This window comes from Gekko japonicus, unplaced genomic scaffold (assembly GCF_001447785.1).
Source record: "Gekko japonicus isolate JY-2015 unplaced genomic scaffold, Gekko_japonicus_V1.1 scaffold182, whole genome shotgun sequence".
NCBI lineage: Eukaryota > Metazoa > Chordata > Lepidosauria > Squamata > Gekkonidae > Gekko > Gekko japonicus.
Window position 1 is genome coordinate 1633861 of NW_015173128.1, and position 25176 is coordinate 1659036.

Here is a 25176-nt window from a genome sequence, read left to right on the forward strand (position 1 = left end):
AACCATGAGGCCTCCTGACTTCTTTTTCACAGGGACTCATTAGAAACAGAAAACCTTTATTCGGCATAACATAGATAAAGGAACTCATTAGCATAATAGGCCATACCCAACAGCAGAAACTCGTTAGCATAATAGGCCACACCCTTGATATGACAGTTCATTAGCATATTAGGCCACACCCCATGTTACCAGAAGTGTGGTCATCCAGCCACACCCACCTTTTGCTTCTTATTCTGTTTACCTGGTTTGTGGTCAAAACCCAAGGCTTTTTTTGTAGCAGGAACTCCTTTGCATGTTAGGCCACACACCCCTAATGTAGCCAATCCTAATGCGTTCCTGCTGTTGGGTGTGGCCTGTTATGCTAATGAGCTCCTGCTGGGTGTGGCCAACTCGGGAGCCGGCTGGAACTCCATTCCTATGCGTTCCTACCCAAAAATAGCCCTGCTTTTTCGTATATGGAAGTTGAGATTCCTGAGGGTTTTCTCATGACAGCCAGTTTGGTGTAGTGCAGGGGTGGCCAAACTGCAGCTCGGGAGCCACATGCGGCTCTTTCACACATATTGTGCAGCTCCCGGCAGGGCAGCTGGGGAAGCGAAGGGGAGGCATCCTTTTCCTCCCTCCCGTCTATTTGCTTTCTTTGTTTCTCTCTCTCTTTCCACCTCTTTCATTCTTTCTTTCCACCTCTCTCTTTCTCCCTCTCTTGGACAAATAAATATCATTGGACAAATAAATATGATTGTCAATATCTGTTTTTACCCCTTTTGTTTTTCTTTTTGGCTGTCTCATTTAATGTTAATAAAAAAGCAGATTTGCATATTTTTAAATAAAACAGTGCACATCTTATTTGTTCATGTCTTGCGGCTCTCAAATATCTGACGTTTATTCGGTGTGGCTCTTACGCTGAGCAGGTTTGGCCACCCCTGGTGGTTTGGAGCGCGGATTCTAATCTGGGAGAACCAAGTTTGATTCCCTCCTACTCCACATGCAGCTGCTGGTGTGACCCTGGGTCAGTGACAAGTTCTTTCAGAGCTGTTCTCTCAGGAGCAGTTCTGGAGCGCACTCTCTCAGCCCCACCTACCTCACAGGGTGTCTGTTATGGGGAGGGAAAGGGGATTGTATGCGAGACTCCTTCCAGTACTGAAGGGTGGAGTATAAATCCAGTCTCCTCTTCCTTCTGTTTCTATTAGCCCTGACTGAGGTGACTCAAGCTAGCCTGATCTTGTCAGATCTCAGAAGATAAGCAGGGTCGGTCCTGGTTAGTATTTGCATGGGAGACCACTGAGGAATTACCGGATCGCTACGCAGGGGAAGGCAACAGCAAACGGGTCCCCATTAGGTCGACTGCAACTTGAAGGCACTTTACACCCATACACACAGGCAGCAGAAGTAATATTATTTAGCAAAAATACAACCTTTATTTTCTAAACGGTGGGAACAGGGATTTCTTACTGAGCAGTTCTGGGCATCTATGTTTCTGGGATCGGCACAGTTACGGTTTTGACAGGCTCTTGATTGTAGGATGCGCCTTGATGGCTTTCTCCCACTCCTTGCCGTTGATCGCCTCCATGGTGACGCTGCGCACCGTGCCTTCGTCCAAGCAGTGCGGCGCTATTCCTAAAAAAGAAAAGAAGCCGTTCGTGATGGAGAAATTCTGGGTACGGCCGTTGCTCTTCCTGACAAAAACTGGGGTCTCTGCCCCGAGGAGCTTGCCATCTGACCCGGACGGAAGGGAAAGGAGGAAGGTGAATGTCAGGATGGTGGGGAGAGTCTATGTGAATGCAGTTGCATGTTGTTCAGTTTCGTTTTCATGCCAGATGAGGACTAAAGTGTTGTGCCAAAGATTTCGTGACAAATGAGGTGGGGGAGAGTTCGAGAACTGGTGGACACTCCATGAAATTGCTGAGCAGTTAGGTTAGAACAGGTTAGAACAGATAAAAGGAAGTCCTTCTTCACCCAAAGAGTGACTAACACATGGAATTCACTGCCACAGGAGGTGGTGGCGGCTACAAGCATGGACGGCTTCAAGAGGAAATTGGATAAACATATGGAGCAGAGGTCCATGAGTGGCTATTAGCCACAAGGTATAGATAGGGACTCTCAGGCTGGGGGAAGGGATGCACTGTATTCTTGGTGCTTGGGGGGGAGGCAATAATGGGAGGGCTTCTAGTGTCCTGGCCCCACTGCTGGACTTCCTAATGGCACCTGGTATTTTTGTCCACTGTGTGATACAGAGTGTTGGACTAGATGGGCCATTGGCCTGATCCAACATTGGCTTCTCTCATATTCTTATGAGGGAAAAGGGACAGCAAGGGAGAAAAGTGTTTAAACTTAGGCCATTCTGCTCAGGAGTTCCCAGCCAAGAGCACAGGGAGTGCCCTATTGAAAGAGAGGTCCCTTCTTTCACAGTCTTTGGGCTACATTTGCAACGGTCCCTTGGATTGTTCTGTGTCACCCAAGTGGACGGGAACATTTCTGGCTGTGGGGACTGCAGGGTTGCCACTAAAATTTTATTTTTCATTTCCTTGACCAACATTTGTCAATTTCCCTGACCACCATTCAAATATAACCACAAGTTAAAAAAATGAATATTGCATTAATGCAAGGTAAGGCTCCACTCTACAGCTACACTCAGGAAGTGGTGGGTGCTACAAGCATGGGCGGCTTCAAAAGGGAATTAGATAAGCATATGGAGCAGAGGTCCATCAGTGGCTATTAGACACAAGATATAGCTAGGGGCTCTGGGGCAAGTGATGCTCTGTCTTCTTGGTGCTTGGGGGGGGGTCAACAGTGGGAGGGCTTCTAGTGTCCTGGCCCCACTGCTGGACCTCCTGATGGCACCTGGTATTTCTGGCCACTGTGTGACACAGAGTGTTGGACTGGACGGGCCTTTGGCCTGATCCAACATTGGCATCTCTTATGTTCTCTTATGTTCTTATGTACACAAGTCTCAACTGCAAAAATATTTGTCAAAGAGATTTAATATCAGCGTCTTTCGACATTAACTGCAGCAACATCTGTTTTGCAATTGCATCAAAAATTACACCAAGATACAAATTTCAATTCAAGGAAACACTGAATGCTAACAAATGACGTAACATTCTTGTTACTGTTTTAAAGGGACACTAAAAGTTATATCAACGTCCTATCTAAAAGGGTTGGGAAAGGGCATCCTTGAATTCTACTTGTGTTCTGCTCCTTCTCTATTCCAGTTGCCACAAGAACAGATCAGGCTCTCGCAGCAGCAGGTCAGAAATCCACGGCTTGAATATATTTTAATCACAATTTCCCTGACTTTCCCTGGCTTCAGACCAATTTCCCCGGCTTTCCCTGACCAATTTCCATTTCCCTGACTTTCCCGAAAGTGGCAACCCTGGACTGAGAGCAGCGAAACAGAGCTCTCACCGCCAGGGCTGCACCCACATGTGACGATTCTGTCTCCCTGTCATCACCACCGGAAATGCAAAGGCACTCGTACTGTCAACAGGGCAACCACACAGATTTCTGTGCACTTTGCTTTTTTTTCTTGTAATCCACAGTTAGTATTATGCTATAGCACTAGAAGAATCTTTTGTCATGATCTACTAGAATACTTAAAGGAGCTGCGGTGGCTCAAGTGGTTAAGACGCTGAACTGCAGGGTGTGGAAGGTCGGTAGTTCAGCAGTTTGAGACCTGGGTGCCGCATGATGGAGTGAGCTCCCGTCTCTAGTTCCAGCTCCTGCCAACCTAGCAGTTCGAAAGCGAGAAATTGCAAGTAGATAAATAGGTACCACTTCGGTGGGAAGGGAACAGCATTCCGTGCGCCTTGGTGTTTAGTCATGCCGGCCACATGACCACGGAAACATCTTCGGACAGCGCTGGCTCTTTGGCTTTGAAACGGAGATGAGCATCGCAACCCTAGAGTCAGATTCAACTGGCTTTCGAGCAAGGGAACCTTTACCTTTACTAGAATACTAGTCCCTCTGAATTCCCAAGTTTCATTTTTTAAAGTGCAACTGAAGCCCTTTTTGTCATGGGGGTATAATAGGAAAGGTGCTAGAGGCCTACTTTTTAAAAGAAAAGACTAAAGCCTTCCTTTTAAAAAGAGTTATAGCTGGGGATTCAAAGGAACTAGTGTGGCGATACAATATAGCGACACTGTAACAATCTAGCAGTTCATGGCATGGGGGGGGAGCGTGGTGGCTGTAGGCAGGGCTGAGGCAAGGGAAATGGTGCCAGCATGAGTGGGACCTTCAAAAATGTGCACTTTCCAATCCACATGGCATGCAAGTTGTTGGGTGTTACAAGTTAAAATTACACTCAGTATTTCTGGGGTTAAATGTTTGTTTGTGTTGTCACAGGAAATCACATGTTTTATGTAGCCAATGTTAGTTTAGAACTACAAGCCTGGGAAAACCATCCCTGATCTAGGACTTTCATTGGAAGCAAAGTGTCAAAGTGTCTTAGCATTTTATGGCTCCCCGTCTTTATTTGGAGTTCTGAAGCAGAAGGAAAGAGAAGCCATTATTGCTCTCTTCTAGTCTTGGCTTTGTAGTGTAAGGATGTAGCTATTTAGCTCTGTTGTTATTTTCATTCCCGTTACCCTTCCCCATGCTAGAATGTAGTAAAAACTTTCTATTTTAAACATACATGGACTCAGGGTCTGAATTATTTTACTCTGGCATTGCTGAGTTATTTTATCTCTGCTGAAAACCAAGTTTTATTTTTCAAAACCCCAACACAAGTGCACTCTGACTGTGACCTTTCCAAAAAGATTGTATCATATTGAGTTGAATGGGGGTGGGCGTTTGAGGGGGGGAGAATCAGGGCAGGCAAAACCAGAAATGTGGATGATTTGGAGGCTGAAGAGAAAGAAAACCAACAGCAAACTCACTGCAGTCTGGATGCCAAACCAGAGCATGACCTCCATGTGGAAGCAGCCCCAAATAAGGGCCGGCTAGACACGGAGCCCCTGGCAACCCCCTTAGGCCTGGGACAGCTCGGATAAACGAGACGAGCAGCTACAAGCGATTCCTACCGTAGCCATCGGGATTGGAGCGGGGCGTGTAGAAGCTCTGGATGCCGCAGGTCTTGCAGAAGGTGTGTTTGGCACAGTGGGTGTTGAAGCTGTAGGTAGCCAGGTTGTCAGCACCCTTAGGAGAGAGCAGGGAGAGCGGCCTCTTGATTTATTCGCACATGGAATATCCCGCTCTCCCCCCCCCCCTGCATTCCCCCTGCCAAGCCCTTCTCTGTGGCCGACAGCTGCAGAGACCCCTCCAAGAGGGCAACATTTCTCATCCCGCTCTTGACAGCGGCGGCCCAGAGTTCACGGCTGAGGCAAGGTCTCCCTTTCCGGACCTCCTTGGAGACTCGTGACCCCTTACAGCAGGCCAGCTTGTTCCAGGCCAGCTTGTTCCAGCACAGCCAGGCACATGAGGGGAACCAGGCAGAGCCGGAGTGGGCAGGGACTGGCTGATGTGCCACGGAGGACAGGGGGAGTGGGAGCCTCAGCCCAGCTCTGGGTTCCTGCTCATTCGGCGTGGGCCAAAGCCACGGCTGAGGATGCAACCACAAGTCCCATCCTGGACCGGGGAAGACACCAGCAAGGAGGGATTTCAGACACGGAGAATGATGAAGGAGAGGAGAGGGAAGCGGCGCAGGAAGAGAACTCGGGCAGGGCGCGGGGGGCAGCCAAGCAGAGGGCCCGGCAGGGGCTGTAACCGGGGCCAGATCACGTCCACCAGAGAGCAGCAAATCCCCCCGGGGTCGTTCAGGCTGGGAGCTGAGGCCGCAGAGCCCAGGGGCACCAGGACGGGCTCATCCACGGAGAACTGCAGCTTGGCACGTTCCTCGGCCTACAAACCCCCTTCCCACAGAAAACCAGCTCGGCAGGGAGAGGGGTTCTCCGTGCTGGTTCTCTGCTTGCGGGGAGCTGCTAAAGTCAAGCGGTGTTCCAAGATGTGAACCTTGAGAGCCAGACCTGAGTCCGAGGAACCAGTGCTACGTGAGACACAGCGCTTGTGTAGCAAGAGAGAGAAGTGCAGCCCCCACCAAGAAAGAAGAAGAAGGAGAAGAGACTGGATTTATACCCCCGCCCTTCACTACCCAAGGAAATCTCAGAGCGGCTTACAAACTCCTTTCCCTTCCCCTCCCCACAACAGACACCCTGTGAGGTAGGTGGGGGCTGAGAGAGCTCTGACAGAAGCTGCTCTTTTTTCAAGAACAGCTCTTATCAGAACTATGGCTTGCCCAAGGTCATCCAGCAGCTGCAAGTGGAGGAGTGAGGAATCAAACCCGGTTCTCCCAGATTAGAGTCCGTGCACTTAACCACGACACCAAACTAGACAAGGAACTAGTGTGGCAGTACAGCATAACAACACTGTAACAATTGAGCAGCTCACGGCATGGGGGGGAGCCCCCATCCGTGAACATTTTGGAGGACAAGGGTCCTGTTTGTGAGGCCCCGTTCCCTTGAGGCCCTGACATGGACAGCCCGGGCTAGCCCGATCTTGTCGGGTCTCAGAAGCTGAGCAGGGCCGGCCCTGGTTAGTACTTGGATGGGAGACCACCAAAGTCCAGGGATGCGAAGCGGAGACGGGCCATGGCAAACCACCTCTGTTCATCTGGCGCCTGGGAAACCCTACGGGGGTCACCATACGGCTGCCAGCCTCCAAGTGGTAGAAGCCAAAAATGAGAGATCACGGGACGAAGTGGAATTCCAAAAACAACATCTGTGACAAAAATAACAAAGGCCCCGGTTACACGGCAAAGTTGCCGCGGGAGAGTCACGGATGGTGGGCGGATTATCCGGGCGTGATCACACCCAAACATCTGGGAAGTGGAGCGCACCGGTGGCTTACCGCCGACAATGCGCCTTAAAAAACTATTACCTCCAAGGTACTAGTAAGCGTTTGCCACGGGCTGCCTCCAGACACCCGTGGTGTGATCGCGCCAGCGCACAGCATTCCCCTCCGGTCCCTCGTTTACCCACCGGCGCTGAGGGAAGGACCCGTAGTGTGCCGCCAGCGCATCTGATCACGTAATCGCGCATCAAACTGCGCCAGGGCAATTAGCCACGCCTCCCCCCCCTTGCGATATCCGGCCTGTGTGACCATGGCCAAAGAGTCAATAAAGATAAGTTGCAAACGTTTCCTGTTTCCTTCAAGAGTTGATAAGTAGTAATTGATAAGAATTAGGATCGCCACATGCTCAGATAAAGCAAATATCGCGAAACGAACTGTTTTCATTGCACAGTATTCGTTAGCGTGTGAGCGATAATAGAAGAAAATTTTCTACAGGATTACTACAGTAAACGTTTTTACAACTTATCTTTATTGACCCTTCGTTATTTTTGTCACGGATGTTGTTTTTGGAATTCCAAACTCCAAATGGTGGCAGCAGAGATCAGTTCCCCTGGAGAAAAGCCCCGCCCAGCCTGTGATCCTGGACGCTTTCAAAACAACGAGTTGAATTCAACACATCAACCCCCACCGTGCAATTAACTTGCACACTGAACACCGATTTCCCGCAGACGTGACACCTACTCCACCACCCAAAAATCTTCCCAGAGGGGCTCTCCAAGCGCACTCAGAGATGCAACCTCCCCCCCACACACGGACACCTCCTCAACCCACCTTCAGGAGCTTGAAACGTGAGGCGGGGACAATGAAATGCCGGTTTTGCTTCTTAATGCAGATGCTGCAACTGCAGAGAGAGGAAAACATGCTTGGAGAGGGGGGGGAACACCACTTCTGGGAAGTCTGTTCACACAAACACACCCACACCAGCGCCTCTCCCACCCTCCACGCACTCATGCTCCAAACCCTTGGAAAGGAGGAGCGCAACTCCAGGCTGAGATTCGGCTTGTGCCGGGCTCCATTCTGGGTACAAAGCAGTTGGTACGGGGGGAGGGGGGCTCTTGTGGCAAAAGTCCCCCCAAAAGGGCCGAAGAAGAGGGAAACCGCCGTCACTTACTTGCAGTCGAAGACGTGCAGGTCGGCCGAGGCCCAGACCTCGAAGCGGACACTTCCACAGTGACAGCCCCCGGTGTGCTTCACCAGCCCCTGGTACTCGCTGGGGAGGGAAAGTGGGAGAACAGAGACCGGTCAGGACCAGTGTTCCCTCTAAGCTGAGTTAGTGCGAGGTAGCTTACAGTTTTTTAGCCTCCAGCTCACACATTTTGGTCTTCGCTCCGGAAGGAGGGCTCCAGAGCAAACTGATATACCAGTGGTGGTGAACCTATGGCACGGGTGCCAGAGGTGGCACTCAGAGCCCTCTCTGTGGGCACGCGTGCCATCGCCCCAGCCAGGCCCAGACCATCATTAAAATGTCAAATTCTCTGCCAAATAATTTTAAGTAAATGAAAGCATTTGGGATTGCTTTCCTTACTTTGTTTGGGTCTTCTTATGTTAATGTATGAGTGTTTTTTTCTGAAGTAAAACCTCAGTATTCAGGTTAAATGGCCGTGTTGGCACTTTGGGTCGCAGTTTGGGCACTCAGTCTCTAAAAGGTTCGCCATCACTGTGATATACACAGCAGCCAAATGGCTGGCTCACGACTTTAATGCCAGTAGCTCACAAAAGTAGGAGTTTTGCTCACAAGACTCCACAGCTTAGAGGTAGCATCGGTCAGGACCTGTCCAGAGCTGCAGGAAGGTGCTGGGAAGAGCCACTGCGGCCTAGCAGTTACAGTGCCGGACTTGGATCTGGAGGACTCCAGGTTCGAATCCTCACTCATGCCATTGGAAGCTCGGTGGGCAACCTTGGCCTAGTCACACTCTCAGCCCTAACCTACCTCACAGGGTTGTTGTGAGAATCAAATGGAGGAGAGGAGAGGAGAATGACGTCAGGCACTTTGGGGTACAAACGAAGTAAATAAACAAATGTCCATGACATTTATTTCAAAACAGGGAGAGGGTGCTTTATGGTTCTCCGGGAGAGAACGCGACAGGACCCAAATGAAAGCGAGTGTCTCTTCTGAGCAGGGATTCAAGTGCAACTCTTCCATGGCTGGTCTCTATCTGCTGCCTCTCCGGCCCTGGAGGATCAGACCAGCCGGGTCCACCTAGCCCAGCATCCTGTTCCACAAGGCTAACCAACTGCCCTGGAGGACCAAACAAACAGGGCACAGAGGCCAAGGTCCTTCCCCGGATGCCAGCTCCTGGCACTGATCTTCAGAGGTTTACTACCTCTGAATATGGAGGTTTCTTTCAGGCACCAAACCTGGTAGCCACAGAGGGACCCCCTCCCCCATGTTTCTCCCTAGCCTAGGGCTGCCAGCGGTGGGTGGGGAAATACCTGGAGAGGCCCTTCCAGTCCAGCACTCGGTGTGGCCAAAACCCAGCAACCATCAGGAGGGCCACCAGTAGGGAGTAGTAGAATACTAGTAGTAGGATACTACTAGTAGGATACAACTAGTAGGATACTACTACTCCACCCCTAGTTCCATTTAAATCAAGGCTTGATTCAAGTCCAGGAGATTTGGGGGTGGGGTTTGGGGAGGGGCTTCAGTGGGGTGTAAAGCCACAGAGTCCACCTTCCAAAGCAGCTATTTCCTCCAGATGGACTGATCTCTGTCGGCTGGAGATCAGCTGTAACACCAGGAGATCTCTAGCCAACACCTGGAGGTTGGCAACCCTAGTCTAGCCCCCCCTTTAAGCCATAAGTAAATGCTCATAACCCCGATTTAATTACTCCTTGAGTAAAGAAATCCTTCCTTTGCTCCCTCCTCAATCTAGTGCCTGTCCAGTTCATTAGGAAAAGGTTTTTCCCTTGCTGGAAAGCCAGTCGAATCCGACTGTAGGGTTGCGGTGCTCATCTCCGTTTCCAAGCCGAAGAGCCAGCGCTGTCCGAAGACGTTTCCGTGGCCATGTGGCCGGCATGACTAAACGCCGAGGCGCACGGAACGCTGTTCCCTTCCCACCGAAGTGGCACCTCTTTATCTACTTGCAATGTCCTGCTTTCCAACTGCTAGGTTCATTGGGCGCCCCCAAATTCTAGCCCTTGGGGAGAAGGCGCCTACCCTCCGGCCCCACAGCCGGTTCTCCACCCTCCAGCAGAAAAAGGGACCGAAATAAAATAACACCTCCGGGACTGGAGTGGGAGAGTCGAGAGCAAGACCGGGGGCTCAGGCGCGCCGCTGCAGACGCCCGCGCCACGTTCCTGGGGCCGTCCAGGCCAAAGGGCGAGAGGCGGAGGCGGCAGAAGGGGGACAAAAGGAGCGACGGGAGGGGAGCGCCGCACGGAGCCGGCCTCAGCAAACGCCCTCCGCCCGGCACGGCCGCCACGCGAGTCTCCGGATCCCGCCCCAGGCTGCAGAAAGACTCGGACTCTGGAGTCTGGACCTCGATCCCGCGGCCTCCGCCTCCCTGGAAGGCGCCCTGGGCGCAAAGCCGCGCCTTCCTCCGGCCCCTGCCCCGCGCAGGCTACCCACCCACCCCCCGGCTTGAGCCCGTGCGGAGCCATCCGAGGGGAGCCCCTCTGCGCAGCCTTGCGCCTCCGGCGGGATCGGGCGCACGGCCGGCAGCAGGTGCATCTCCTCGCCGGGAGGCTCCTGCGCGCAACAAGTCGCGGGCTTCCCCGGCTGGAACGACCGCGTCCCCTTACTCACAAGGTGTCCAGCAAGAGCTTGGCCGCCTCCTCGCCGCTCAGCCGCTGGCGCTTCAAGAACTGGAGCCAGCGCTCCTGCTGCGCGCCCAGGGCCAGGGCGCCCGCCTGCGGCTGCGGCTGCCGCGCCTCCTCCTCCTCCTCCTCCGGCCCTGGCGACTCGGCGCCGCGGGCTCTCTGGCGCGGCGAGCCCCTGCCCTTGGGGGGCCGATCCGCCGGCTGCTTCTTCCCCCCGGACTGGGGGCCTTTCCGCGTCGCCGCGGCGGCGGCGGCGGGGGACCTCCTCGCCTTCCCCATGCTGGCCACGCCGCTGTCCTGCGCGCTCTCCCGCCGACGCTGGAGGGCGCCCCCGAGCCGCGCAGCTGCTCCGATGGGCGGCGGCCACGTGGCGAGGAAAGGGGAGGGTCGGGGACAAGGGGAGAAGGGGCGGCGCTCCCGGGGGCGTTCGGCAGGTTGGCCCGCCGCAGCAGCAGCAGCAGCCCGGGAAGACGCCCGAGACCGCCAGCAGCACGTTGATAGTGCCTGAGAGCACGTGCGGTGCGGAGAGCGCCGCCCGCCTCGCCCACTTCCCTGTGCAAAATGTTACCTGGGGGGGAGGGAAGGACCACTTGGGATGGGCGGCGCTGCTGTGGGGAATTCGTCGTGGGGGGGTGGGGGTGGAGCCTGGGTAAGGCAGGGTTTGGGGAGGGAGCTAGGAGGGGTACGAGGCCACAGAGAGTCCACATGGGTTGCCAGCCCCCAGGTGGGGCCTGGGGATCTCCCGCTTTTACAGCTGACCTCCAGCTGACAAGAGATCCGCTCCCCTGGGGAAAATGGCTGCTGTGGCATCATACCCTGCTGAGGCCCCTCCACCCCTCAAACCCCGCCCTCTCCTGGATCCACCCCCCAAAGTCTCCAGATATTTTCCAACCCAGACCTGGCAACTCTGAAGCCCACCCCCCAAAGCAGCCATTTCCTCCAGGGGAACCGATCTCTGGAGATCAGTTGTAGTTCTGGGAGGTCTCCAGCCCCCACCTGGAGGTTGGCCATCGGAGGGACTTTTTCTCTTTCCCGAATCCTGCCGCCTCCTCATTCACGATGCCACCTGAGTGTCTGTGAATATTCTTGCCTCGGCTGCTCTGTGCCCTCTAAAACTCTGGAGCCAACAGTCTGTTCTCTCTCTCACACACACACTCTCTCTCCATGCCCCAAATCAAGGCTCCTGGTACTTGGCCTTGTAGAGAAGGCAAATCAGGCCCAAGTCCATCGTGGTTTCCCACAGAGCCCTCCAGGAAGTCCATAAGCAGGACAAGAAAGGGAACTCTTCCTAAAACCAGGGGTCATTTCGTAGAAAAAGAGGTGCAGGTGCTTATTAGCATAACTCATTAGCATAACTTATTTGCATATGCCACACCCCCTGACATCACCGGAAGTGTGTCAGAAGGCAACACCCACTGCTCAGGCTCCACTGGACTGTTTTGGATTGCTAGCTATTGGGGGGGGGGGGAACGTGCAGATCTGTCCCTCACAGAGGAGGGACAGCTTGTACTTGAAGGCGGGTTTGGGGGCGGGACTCTGCAACTTACCTGGCTACTTCTTGCTCCTCATGGCCTGACTGAGGGCTGCTGGGAGCAGGGGGCGGGGCTTGTTGCATGTGCACTGAAGGCTGCTGGGAGCAGGGGGTGGGGCTTGTTACATGTGCCCGCCCCCTGGGCTCCTTACTGCCAGAGCTCCGTTCCCGTGCACTCCTGCATGAAATGACCCCTGCCTAAAACACTGGAGTCAGTGTTCCCTCTAAGCTGAGTTTGTGTGAGCTAGCTCACAGTTTTTTATCGTCCGGCTCACACATTTTTGTCTCAGCTCGGGAAGGATGGCTCTGGAGCAAACAAATTTATGCAGTAGCCGAATGGCTTGCTCACAAAGTAGAATTTTTGGTCACAGGACTCCACAGCTTAGAGGGAGCATTGCTTGGAGGGTCCCAGAAAGGGTGTCACTGGGCCCCAGGGCACCCATGGGCCTCATGCGGGGGACCCCTTTGCTGCAGGGACCCTCCAGAATATTGGTGCCCCAAGTGTTGGCTTGTGAGCTCAGGCGGGGCCCAGGTCTTATTTCAAACCAGGCTTCATTAGACCCCCCCTTTTGCCACAAGGGAGACCCAGAGCAACTCGCAACCTTCTCTTCCCCTCCATTGTGTCCCTCACAACAACCTTGTGAGGGAGGTTAGGCGGAGAGTGTGTGACTGGCCCAAGGTCACCCAACAAGCTTCCATAGCAGAGTGGGGATTCGAACCTGGGTCTCCCAGATCCTAGTCCGACATGCTACCCACTACGCCATGTGGGCACACCTGACATGATATGGATGGCACAATGACAGAGAAGAGAGCATGTGCAAAGTGCCTTTCCCGTAACACTCCGCCACAGCCAGCCACGACCCTGGGAGGAAGTATCTGCTCTCTGTTTGTGGTGGCTCTCACACTGGCTCTAGCCCAGGGACTCTGACATGGGGGCACCCAAGCACTCCACTGCCGAGGCGAAGCCCCTGGACACCTGAAGCTGCCTGATCCTGAATTAGACCCTCAGTCCATCAAGGTCAGAATCGTCTTCTCAGAGTGACAGCAGCGCTCCAGGGTTTCAGACAGCATGCTTTCACACTGAAGACTCTCCTTTCAACAGGAGATGACAAGGATTGAACCTGGGACCTTCTGCTTGCCAGGCAGACGTGCTACCCCTGAGCCACAGCCCCCTCCCTTAAACTTGGCCAGAGAACTAATGCACCTGCAGAAGAGATTGACGGAGGGGGACAGTGACGGCTGGCTGGCTCGCCTTTGCTTTGCAGCCGTCCCCACCGGCAGCTGAAATTGGCCAGCGGTCCCACCCCCCTGGTTTCTCCTGTCATATCCTAAAAAGGGGATCCATTGGATATTCTCCTCCGAACAGCTCTCTGGTGCCTCCTGCCAAAGCATCCTATAAACAGCCAGGGTGACTCAGCTGCAAACGTGGGCGCTGCGTGCCAGCACCTTTTAAATAGGTGCTCAGCCACCCATGTGCTCGTGATACGGTCTGAAGTGACTGGGTGCACTTCCTGTGGCCTTACCTGATGGGGTGAAGTCACTCCTAATCAGGGGAAGCGAAGGCCATGAAGCCCCAAACGCCAGAGAGAAAATCTCTCCCATTCTACTGCAGTGCTTCAGGCACTGTCTCTCGTTTGCATCCAGAAGCAGGCCTCGGGTAGGGGACACTCAGCCCCAGAACCTATTTTTAAAAGTCAGGGTTTAGGCAGGATAAAGGCAAGAGTTCTCCTGAGCCCAGCTGTCTCCTAAACATGGACTTCTCAAGCCTCAGGGCTGGAGGAACATAAGAACATGAGAGAAGCCAATGTTGGATCAGGCCAAAGGCCCATCCAGCCCAACACTCTGTATCACACAGTGGCCAGAAATACTAGGGGCCATCAGGAGGTCCACCAGTGGGGCCAGGACATTAGAAGCCCTCCCACTGTTGCCCCCCCCCAAGCACCAAGAATACAGTGCATCACTTGCCCCAGAGCCCCTAGCTATACCTTGTGGCTAATAGCCACTGATGGACCTCTGCTCCGTATGCTTATCTAATTCCCTTTTGAAGCCGTCCATGCTTGTAGCCGCCACCACCTGACTTTAGAGTCGGCCCAGGGTGAAGCAGGGCACCACCTGACTTTAGATTTCAAAAATGTTGTTTCCCGGGGGGTGGGGGAGAGGGGATATTGTTTTCCCGGTCAGGCCAGGGTGGAACTTGGTGTGCTGGTCAGAGTTTGGCAGAATCCCCTGTTTGCTAGACCCCAGTCCTCACTGAGCGTTGCTTTACTGTTCAGGCCAGGAAAATGTTGTTTGGCTGGCTGGCACCTCTGGCCTGGAGTCACCAGGAAGGATTAGGAAGGGTTCGCCGCCACTTGCAGGAGGCAGGGAAAGGGAAAGGGATCCTCCCGCTGCCCACGTGACCCTTGTGGAGGCTGGCGGGCAGCGACACAGCTTGGAGCTCAGCGGGGTGGCAGGACTGTAAGTCCCAGAACAGGCAACGCCATACCCACGGGCCATTTCACAATGGCATTTTGCTTTCCGCACCTCTCTAATTCAAATATCATACTTGCACCTTCCAGGTAAAACCGTCTCTCTGTCTCCATTCTCTGTTCCACTTCAGTGGCATTCCAGCATGCGGACATAGGACACTCAGGCCCGATTCACACGTGAGAGGGCAGAGCCCTGAGGAGGCAGAATGGAGGGCAATGTTCCCTCTAAGCTGAGTTAGTGTGAGCTAGCTCACGGTTTTTGAGCCTCTGGCTCACACATTTTTGTCTCAGCTCAGGAAGGAGGGCTCCAGAGCAAACCAATTTATGCAGTAGCCAAATCACCTGCTCACAACTTTAATGCCAGTGGCTCACAAAGTAGAATTTTTGCTCACAAGACTCCATGGCTTAGAGGGAATATTGATGGAGGGTACCTCTCCAGGGGACTCCAGCCTTGAATGTTCCTTTGCCTACAAGCTCCCTGTAAACAGAAGGCTGGCCTAGCAGGAAGAAATTTCTCTCTCCCTCCCCCCCATCATTTTTGTACACTGTGCTGGATTTCTCTTTGCAGAGAGTTTTTAACAGAGAGGGGAAGAAGAAGAAGAGGAGGAGGAGATTGGATTTATACCCCGCCCTCACTACCCGCAGGCGTCTCAGAGCGGCTTACAAACGCCTTTCCCTTCCCCTCCCCACAACAGACATCCTGTGAGGTAGGTGGGGCTGAGAGAGTTCTGACGGAAACTGCTCTTTTTCAAGAACAGCTCTTGACAGGACTATGTCTTGCCCAAGGTCATCCAGCAGGTGCAAGTGAAGGAGTGGGAAATCAAACCCGGTTCTCCCAGATTAGAGTCTGCGCTCCTAACCACTACACCAGAAGTGATCCAACGTGATCTCCCCCCTGCAGACTGAAGCGATGCCATCTGATCTGCCCCCTGAGGGTTTTGCTACCCCATTCACCTGCCTACGTGAGCCAGAGAGGGCCAAAGGCAATTTAGTAGAGAACATGTACAGTTGTCTGGGAGTCCCTTTTAGGAAACCGAACCGAACCGTCCAGTTTAAAGAACCAAAATCCAAATTCTACTGACCTTCCAAAATCCCATGGGTCCCACTAACGCCACCAGTAACTGGACCTTTGCGGGGGGGGGGGGGTTTAGCTTTAAAAATTGTAAATACAGAATGAGGTTTTAAAAAGCACACGCATCTAGAGAGCACCTCTTACATTTTCCCAGCATCTAAAAGAGGAAATGGAAATGGCCACTTCCTGTTATTCTAATTTCAAAGGCATCCCAATTGTTAATGCGAAAGTGAGTCACGGTGAAACTTCTGCGTGTTGGCCAAGCCTGCTCTGCAGAAACAAAATGCCCCAGGTTGTCCCAGCTGGTCGTACCAGCTTGTGCTTCGTTTGAATTAGATATTAGAAAGCAGACTCACAGTAGGCGTTGGGTTCGCAACTACTTCTTCTGTTGTCGTGTGCCCCCACCCCCCAGTTCCTCTTTCCATATTTTTAATGTTTTTATTCCTCCTTCATCTCCAAGCAACAAGAAATTCCAGGGGCTAACACTCGCCCAAGTTGGTCCCCCTGGACGGAGAGAGAACCCTTGTCGTGGCGTTTGTGGGTGGGTGACATGCCCTCAAGGCCCTTCCGACTTATGGCCACCCTGTCCTCCAAAACGTCCTGTTGTTAACAGCCTTGCTCGGGTCTTGCAAATGGAGGTCCCCGTGGGTTCCTCGAATGAGCCAATGCGTTTCGGGTTTTTTGTCTTCCTCTTTATCTGCTGCCTTCAACGTTTCCTAGCATTATCGTCTTTTCCAGGGACTCTTGTCTTCTTGTAACGTCACTGAAGTACGATAGCCTTGCTTTAGTCATTTTAGCTTCTGGGGACAGTACAGATTTATCGCAGGGCTCTTTTTGTAGAAAAAGCCCAGCAGGAACTCATTAGCATAATAGGCCACACCCAACAGCAGGAACTCATTAGCATATTGGGCCACACCCCTGACAGCACAGCTCATTAGCACATTAGGCCACACCCCCACATTACCAGAAGTGTGGTCATCCAGCCACACCCACCTTTTGCTTGTTATTCTGTTTACCTTGTTTGTTGTCAAAACCCAGGGCCTTTTTTTGTAGCAGGGACTCCTTTGCATGTTAGGCCACACACCCCTAATGTAGCCAATCCTAATGAGTTTCTGCTGTTGGGTGCGGCCTGTTATGCTAATGGGTTCCTGCTGGGCGTGGCCAACTCCGGAGCCAGCTGGAACTCCGTTCCTGTGCATTCCTGTCCTGCCCAAAAATAGCCCTGGATTTAAGCTTTTGTTTTATTTATGAATGTACAAGTAGAGCACAGATGGAAGCAGGGAGACCTCCTCCAGGGCAACAGTGCCACAACTCCACGTCAGACCCTCCGAGACAGACTAATCCTGTACCCCCTGGGTACTTCGGTCAACTTGCACAGCAATTGGCCTCTCTGTCTGTCTTGCCTTCCCCACCCCAGTGCTGCGCCTTCTTCACCCAGATCTACCATTCTGCATGGAGCCCCGATAACCAGGAGTCATTTCCTGCGGGAGCGCACAGGAGCGGAGCTCCGGCAGTAAGGAGTCCAGGGGGCGGGCACATGCAACAAGCCCCACCCCCTGCTCCCAGGAGCCCTCAGTTGGGCCACGAGAAGCAAGAAGCAGCCAGGTAAGTTGCAGAGCCCCCCCTCCCCCAGCCCGCCTTCAGGTACAAGCTCTCCCTCCTCTGAGAGGACAGATCTGCATGTTCCCCCCCCCCCAATAGCTAGCAATCCAAAACAGTCCAGTGGAGCCTGAGCGGTGGCTGTTGCCTTCTGACACACTTCCGGTGATGTCAGGGGGTGTGGCATATGCAAATAAATTATGCTAATGAGTTATGCTAGTGAGCTCCTGCACCTCTTTTTCTACGAAATGACCCCTGCTGATAACTGCTTGGTGAGAGCCATCCTGGCGCTAAAGCAGGAAAACGGTGGCACCTGAAAGAGCGGCTAAAGGTATTCCAGCGGACACTTCCCTGAGTCAGAGCTCACTTCGTCAGATGTAGCACGAAGTAGAAATGTTATCTTCCTAACGGATGGACACTTTGATGAATCCGTGGAGCTCCTGCAGTCTTTTCAGAGCCCCCATACGTGTTTCATTTTGCTGCTATGGACTAACATGGGCCAACTACCCAGATAATAAGGGATAATATCCCAGTCAGGCATTCTCTGTCCTTGTGTCACACATAACAGTCACAGCGGACAGAGGCCAGGCCTAGGGGAGAGGGCCATTCAGCAATGTCATGCATCCAACAGCATCTTTTAGCACCATTGAGGTCCTATTTCTCATGTTCAAAGCTCACCACCTGGCTGTTGGCCACTGTGTGACACAGAAGAAGAGATTGGCTTTATACCCCACCCTTCACTACCCAAAGGAGACTCAGAGTGGCTTACAAACTCCTTTCCCTTCCCCTCCCCACAACAGACACCCTGTGAGGTGGGTGGGGCTGAGAGAGCTCTGACAGAAACGGCTCTTTTTCAAGAACAGCTCTTATCAGAACTACGGCTTGCCCAAGGTCATCCAGCCAGGTGCAAGTGGAGGAGTGGGGAATCAAACCCGGCTCTTCCAGATTAGAGTCCGCGCACTTAACCACGGCACCAAACTGGCACAGAGTGTTGAACTGCACGGGCCACTGGCCTGATCCAACATGGACTCTCTTATGTTCTTACCACCTCTCTGGCTCAGTTCATCTTTTCTCATCATCTTTTCTCGCACTCCCTTCTAACTTCCCTCCCTCTAGCCTACTGGGTATCAAAAGGCAGAACGGAGTGTTCCCCCTGAGGGGCTTCACTCCCGATAAAGCATCCCAGTCTACAAGCTTGTGACTTGCACCCGACACCCTCCGTCCTGAGAACGGTCCCCATGGAACTCAGTGGTGGGGGGACAGTTTGCTTTATAGTAAACATTAACTGGAATCACGCTGGGTGTTGTTTGTACTGTTTGCAAGTGTGTACCGCAAAGACGCACACAGAGCAGCGAAGGGCACAGACAAGCAACACACAATCTAAGGAAACGAAATCAAACGGGAACTGGGTCCGCCAGAAGTCGTCTTCCTCACTGTCTCTGCTGAAAGGGTGGGATTGGGAGGCCCTTGATGAGTCTGGGTTTGGTTAGAAAAGGTTTCCCTTGCTCGAAAGTCAGTTGAATCCAACTCTAGGGTTGCGGTGCTCATCTCCGTTTCCAAGCCGAAGAGCCAGTGCTGTCCGAAGATGTTTCTGTGGTCATGTGGCCGGCATGACTAGGCGCCGAGGCGCACAGAACGCTGTTCCCACCGAAGTGGTAACTATTTATCTACTTGCAATTTCTTGCTTTCGAACTGCTAGGTTGGCAGGAGCTGGAACCAGAGATGGGAGCTCACTCCGTCATGTGGCACTCGGGTCTCGAACCACTGAACTACCGACCTTCCAGCCTGCAGTGCAGTGTCTTAACCACTGAGCCACCACAGCTCCACCGGTTAGAAAGACAACGGATTAAAAATAGACCACCATTTCTCTTTATAAGACACTTTATGCCTCTTTATAGTGCTTTGTCCCCTCAACAGTCCCCAGTGGTAGGGTATGATTCTTCCCATTTTGTCGAAGGGGAGCAGAGGGTGTGTGTGTCATCCATCCAGTGAACTCATGGCACAAGCTTTCACATGCATTGGCCCTGAATTTCCTGCCATGCCAGTCCCTGTGGCTAGAACAGCAGGCAATCCTCCAGCTGTGTGTTGGCTTTCCTCCTCCCCCAAAACTCTAATAAAAACTCCTCTCCAAAATTTCCCCGGAGTGACCTTTTTGCTCCTCCGGTGTCTTTTGACTCTCTCATTTTTGTGAGTCAGTGGGAACTCTGATACCTTCCCCCTTTTCCTCAGGTCTTCCCCCCCCCCATCCCTTTTAAAGAGCATGTCCCATGTCCCGTAAGAAGGAAGGCAGGAACAAGTAATTTCTCCTTCTTCTCTTGGCATTGTGTGTATGTGTGTGTGCGTGCGCTTGTGAGCCTGGAAGTCATGGTGACTTCTGGTGACCCCTAGTAAGGCTAGGACATTTCAGAGAGGTGGCTCGATATTTGCCTGCCTCTGCATACCGGCCCTGGTATTCCTTGGAGGTCGCCCTTCCAAGTACTTGCCCTGTTTAGCTTCCAAGATCTCACGAGATTGGATTTGTCTGGGCTATCCAGGGCAGGGCAGGGACAAGTAACTTCTGATACTGCAAAAATGACCTGGCTGGATAGATGACCAGTCTCTGTTGTCTAGCACCTGTATCAGCTATAACAGTTTTCCTGACGCTATTGTTCCTTTTGATACTGTAAAAGTTCAATTCTTTTTGGGTTTGGTAATCCTAATGTTATATTCCACGGTCAACCGGTTGTTTTCTTTGTATGTTGTTATGTATAAAATTACTTTAAAATAAATTTTAAAAACTACAACAAACAATGCCAGGGAAACTCGGGCATATAGATGGCCATCCACACGTATTGACCCTAACTTGGCTTATTAGTCTGAGCTTAGGGCTTCCTCCCTCAAGCTAAGAAGGATCTCACTCGTAAGAACATAAGAGACCATCCAGTCCAACACTCTGTCACACAGTGGCCAGAAATACCAGGTGCCATCACGAGGTCCACCAGTGGGGCCAGGGCACTAGAAGCCCTCCCACTGTTGCCCCCCCAAGCACCAAGAATACAGGGCATCACTTGCCCCAGCCCGAGAGGTCCTATCTATACCTTGTGGCTAATAGCCACTGATGGACTTCTGCTCCATATCCAATTCCCTCTTGAAGCTGTCCATGCTTGTAGCCGCCGCCACCACCTCCTGTGGCAGTGAATTCCATGTGTGAATCACTCTTTGGGAGAAGAAGTACTTCCTTTTATCCGTTCTAACCCGACCGCTCAACATTTTCATGGAGTGCCCACGAGTTCTTGTATTGTGAGAAAGGGAGAAAAGTACCTCTTTCTCTACCTGCTCTATCCCATGCATAACCGTATAAACCTCAATCATGTCACCCCTCAGCCGTCGTTTCTCCAGGCTAAAGAGCCCTAAGCGCTTTAACCTTTCCTCATAGGGAAAGTGTTCCAACCCTTTTATCATTCGAGTTGCCCTTTTCTGCACTTTCCCCAAAGCTATAATATCCTTTTTAAGGTGTGGTGACCAGAACTGCACACAGTATTCCAAATGAACTCCTGCCAAGGTGAACTTCCCATGAGCCCACGGGGCCTCAGCACCTCAGCTGCTTGGCAAGCTGAGAATCCTGACTGGTCTGTGAAATTCTAGCCTGCAACTTGGAGAGGTCTCTGGTTTGTGGAGAAAGGGGGAGAAGGCAAGGAAAGAAAACGTCTAGAGATAGCGAAAACCGTTCCAATTAACTTGTGGCATGGAAGTTCACTAGTTTAAAAATGGAGGTGTTTCCTGGTTCCCCCTCCCCCCTGCTATCTTTCCACCCAGCTTCTGTGTTGAGTGTGACTCAGCAGACCTGAGTTCTTCGGGGGGAGCTGCCCGCTTTGCGATTCAGACTGAGAAATTATGCCAAAAGGAGCAAACAAGATCTCCTACTGCTGAAGCCTTCTTGAAAACGAACGAGGACTCTGCAACAGGGCCCGGTGGTCTTGCGTAGCCCCTCTCCATTTCATGGAGGCTGGCACAGAAGTGGTTCCTGGTGGGAACTGTGCCCCCAAACCTGTTATACTCTGGCTGCTGAAGGAAAGAGAACAGGAAGGACAGGCACCTCTTAATTAATTAATTAATTAATTATTACATGGCATTGTGCGTAGGAGAGGCAGGAGATCTGGAGAGTGTCTGGCAGCTACAAGGTTCTAGCTCTTAGCATTATGCCAGTGGCTAGCTAGACTTGTTTTTAGGGGCTGAGAGAGCTCTGGCAGAACTGTGACCAGTGCTCCCTCTAAGCTGTGGAGTCTTGTGATCAAAAAGTCTACTCTGTGAGCTACTGGCACGAAAGTTGTGAGCGAGCGATTTGGCTACGGCATAAATCAGTTTGCTCTGGAGCCTTCCTTCCTGAGCTAAGGCAAAAATGTGTGAGCCAGAGGCTAAAAAACTGTGAGCTAGCTCACACTAACTCAGCTTAGAGGAAACATTGACTGTGACTGGCCCAAGGTCGCCCAGCTGGCTTCATGTGGAGGAGTGGGGAAGTGAACCCTGTTCTCCGGATTAGAATCCACCACTCTTAGCCACCACACCAAACTGGCTCTACAAACTACTCTCTCTCCTCTGGATTTGAGTCCAGGAGCAACTGAGTGTCCATCTAGGGTTTTTTTGGAGGGTGGGGTATGAGCTTTCAAGAATCAATGCTCCGTCAGAGAGCTCTGACTCGTAAAAGCGGCTCCCCTTCCTCAAAAAAACCTTCTTGGTCTCTGAGGTGCTCCTGGACTCGAATCTCGCTTTTCTACTGCGGACCAGCTCGCGAGTCAAGCGAACGAGCGGAGGCTGGGCCAGCAAACGCGGAGGCAGGGCGACGCAGCAGGCCGGAGCCTATCGGACAGAGGCCGACAGCGAGCACGCGCGGACGTGCGCTTGGCCCAGACCTGAAGGAACCGCAACGACTGAGGGAAGACCTGCGCCAGAAGGACGTCATCGCCAGACCCTGGCCCGTAGCTAGCACGGGGCCCACAGGGCTCGGCCCCCTAGTGTTTCTTCTGGGCCCCCTCTCTCCTGGGCTGCCCCCAAAGTGCTCCAACTTACCACCTGCACTGTACTTGCATTTAATTAGCTGGCGGGCCCCCGAGGCCCCTTCCCAAAAAATTCCCTAGCTACGGGGCTGCGCCGGACCGGGAAAAAGATCTCCCGCAGATAACAACGAAGACTCGCTAGAGGGTGCCTGTTAGGCTAGTCACTATTCCCATTGTATGTATGTGGCCCTAGGTAAGGATTGGTATTAACTGAACGTGTAAACCGCTCAGAGCCCTCAGGGGGTGAGCGGTATATAAATTGAAGGAAATAAATAAATAAATAAATAAATACCCTCTGAAGCGCTTGTCTTCCCTGCAAGGTTGCATCCTGCTTGGCAATTGTGGAGGGGTCAAGAAGGTGTCATAGTTTCAAGCAGGGTGTTTTTTTTGTAGAAAAAGCCCAGCAGGAACTCATTAGCATAATAGGCCACACCCAACAGCAGAAACTCACTAGCATATTAGGCCACACCCATGACAGCACAGCGCATTAGCATATTAGGCTACACCCCCATGCACTCCCTTGGCTTGCCCGGGCAAGCCGGCCCTTGGACAGGCCAGGGGAGGCATATAAATACCTCCCCGATCCTTCCAGGGGCCCCCTGGCCTGCCCGCCTTGGAGTCTCTGGGGTGGGGTGGAGTTGCTCTCCAGGCCTTCCCTCTGTAGCCAGGCACGCAGAGGTTTTGGCTGTAGTGGGCATGGCCAGTTCTGAATCCAGCTGGAACTCCGTTCCTGTGCGTTCCTGCCCAAAAATAGCCCTGGTTTCAAGAATTGTTGCAGGGAGCTTGAATGCTGATGGGATTCTCACTTTAATATCTAGTACAAGGTTAGTCTGTAGGAGCGGCACTAAGGGAAATCAGGCCCCACTGGTGGACCTCCTGATGGCACTGGTATTTCTGGCCACTATGTTGGGCTGGATGGGCCTTTGGCCTGATCCAACATTGGCGTCTCTTATGTTCTTATGAAATCCACGTGTTCTGCCTGTTGGCAAGTCTGCCTTGTGACTGGGGTCAGGAGGATACCCTTTGGTCAAGGGGAATCACTTTCTTTGAGCATGCTCTGTATGAAGGAGTCTGCTTGCAAGATGATTATGTCCTCCACGTGAGAGTTTTACAGTGGAATCCTAAGCCCCATAGAGCAGAAGTCGGTGGGATTCTCACCTGCTTAGGATTGCTCCATGAGTTCAGTATTATGCTATCCAGACTACTCCAAAAGGAAGGGTTCTATGTGAGCATAAATGCTGAAGAAGAGGAGAGAGGCTTTTGTGGATAATTTATACCGTGTGCCTTCTGGGACAGATGGCAACCCTGGAGCCACAGTTGCCTTCATCGTTTTGGGTATCAGAATGTAGCTGGAAGAAGATAGAGGTGAGCATGACAGCCTCATGACAGATTTTGGATCAACGTGGGCTGAGATCAGCTCTGCATGTTTCCAGATTCAATAGAACCTTTTAAGCAGGCTGTGCAATGAACTCTGTGAAACGGGGAAACGAATATGTTCTTGCCTCAGTCTCTTGATCCAAAACCAGTGCCAAAGGGGCTTTTAATATTTGTGGCTTGTAGCCAGTGAGTGAGCTGGGGGGGCAGGCCAAAGCATGTGATATATTCTATGAGAATAAGGAGAGCCCTGCTGGATCAGACCAGGGGTCCACCATCCTGTCTCACACAGTGGCCAACCACTTCCTCTGGAGGGCCCACAACAGGGCATAGAAGCCAAGGCCTTCTCCTGATAAGAACATCAGAAGAGCCCTGCTGGATCAGACCAGTGGTCCATCTAGTCCAGCATCCTGTCTCACACAGTGGCCAACCACTTCCTCTGGAGGGCCAACAACAGGGCATGGAGGCCGAGGCCTTCCCCTGACAGGAACCTAAGAAGAGCCCCGCTGGACCAGGCCAGTGGGCCATCTAGTCCAACATTCTGTCTCACACAGTGGCCAACCAATTTCTCTGCAGGGACAACAACAGGGCATAGAGGCCGAGGCCTTCCCCTGACAGGAACCTAAGCAGAGCCCTGCTGGATTAGACCAGTGGGCCATCTAGTCCAGCATCCTGTCTCACACAGTGGCCAACCACTTCCTCTGGAGGGCCAACAACAGGGCCTAGAGCAGTGATGGCGAACCTTTTAGGGACCGAGTGCCCAAACTGCGACCCAAAACCCACTTATTTATCACAAAGTGCCAACACGGCAATTTAACCTGAATACTGAGGTTTTACTTTAGAAAAAACAACTCATACATTAACTTAAGATGATCCAAACAAAGTAAGGAAAGCAATCCCAAATGCTTTCATTTACTTAAAATTATTTGGCAGAGAATTTGACACTTTAATGATGGTCTGGGCCTGGCTGGGGCGATGGTACATGTGCCCACAGAGAGGGCTCTGAGTGCCACCTCTGGCACCCGTGCCATAGGTTCGCCACCACTGCCCTAGAGGCTGAGGCCTTCCCTTGATGTTGCCTCCTGGCTCTGGGATTCTGCCTCTGAATGTGGAGGCTCCCTTCAGTCATCATGGCTAGTAGCCATTAATAGATTTATCCCCCATGAATCTATCTAATTCCCTTTTAAAACTGTTTATTCCTGTGGCCATCACTACTTCCTCTGGCAGTGAATTCCACTTTTTAATCACCCTCTATGTAAAGTAGTATTTCTGTTCTGTTTTTCTTTGTTTCTTTATTTATGTTAAGAACATAAGTAGAGCCCTGGTGGATTAGATCAGTGGTCCATCTAGTTTAGGATTGCCAGGTCTTACCTGGCTTTTAGCGAGGGACTCCTGCATCTGCCCCGGGGGATCTTCTTGCATGTGCGCAAAGTGCATGCACCACAATGACATCATGCCAGGCATGTTGCACTGAAGTAGGCAATATTATTCCTTGCCCAT

At 52.3% G+C, this 25176-nt stretch overlaps 1 protein-coding gene across 1 annotated transcript; it reads right to left on the reverse strand.

Moving 5' to 3' along the window:
* Positions 1–1390: 1390 nt before the first annotated feature.
* Positions 1391–25140, reverse strand: CENPV (centromere protein V). The gene is made up of 6 exons (XM_015422035.1): positions 25048–25140; positions 10586–11151; positions 7952–8050; positions 7612–7681; positions 5016–5130; positions 1391–1614 (listed from the first exon to the last, which is right to left on the reverse strand). The coding sequence occupies exons 1-6, from the start codon at positions 25138–25140 to the stop codon at positions 1490–1492; spliced, it is 1068 nt and encodes a 355-aa protein (XP_015277521.1). The 3' UTR covers positions 1391–1489.
* Positions 25141–25176: the final 36 nt, after the last annotated feature.

Bases quoted from the DNA above. Each gene is read 5' to 3' on its own strand.
- CENPV (XM_015422035.1), bottom strand. From the start codon at position 25,140: ATGCCTGGCATGATGTCATTGTGGTGCATGCACTTTGCGCACATGCAA. The intron at 8,051-10,585 runs GTGAGTAAGGGG...TTCCCTCCCCAG, and splicing joins AAGCTCTTGCTGGACACCTT to CGAGTACCAGGGGCTGGTGA. The intron at 5,131-7,611 runs GTGGGTTGAGGA...CTCTCTCCTAAG, and splicing joins CACGTTTCAAGCTCCTGAAG to GGTGCTGACAACCTGGCTAC.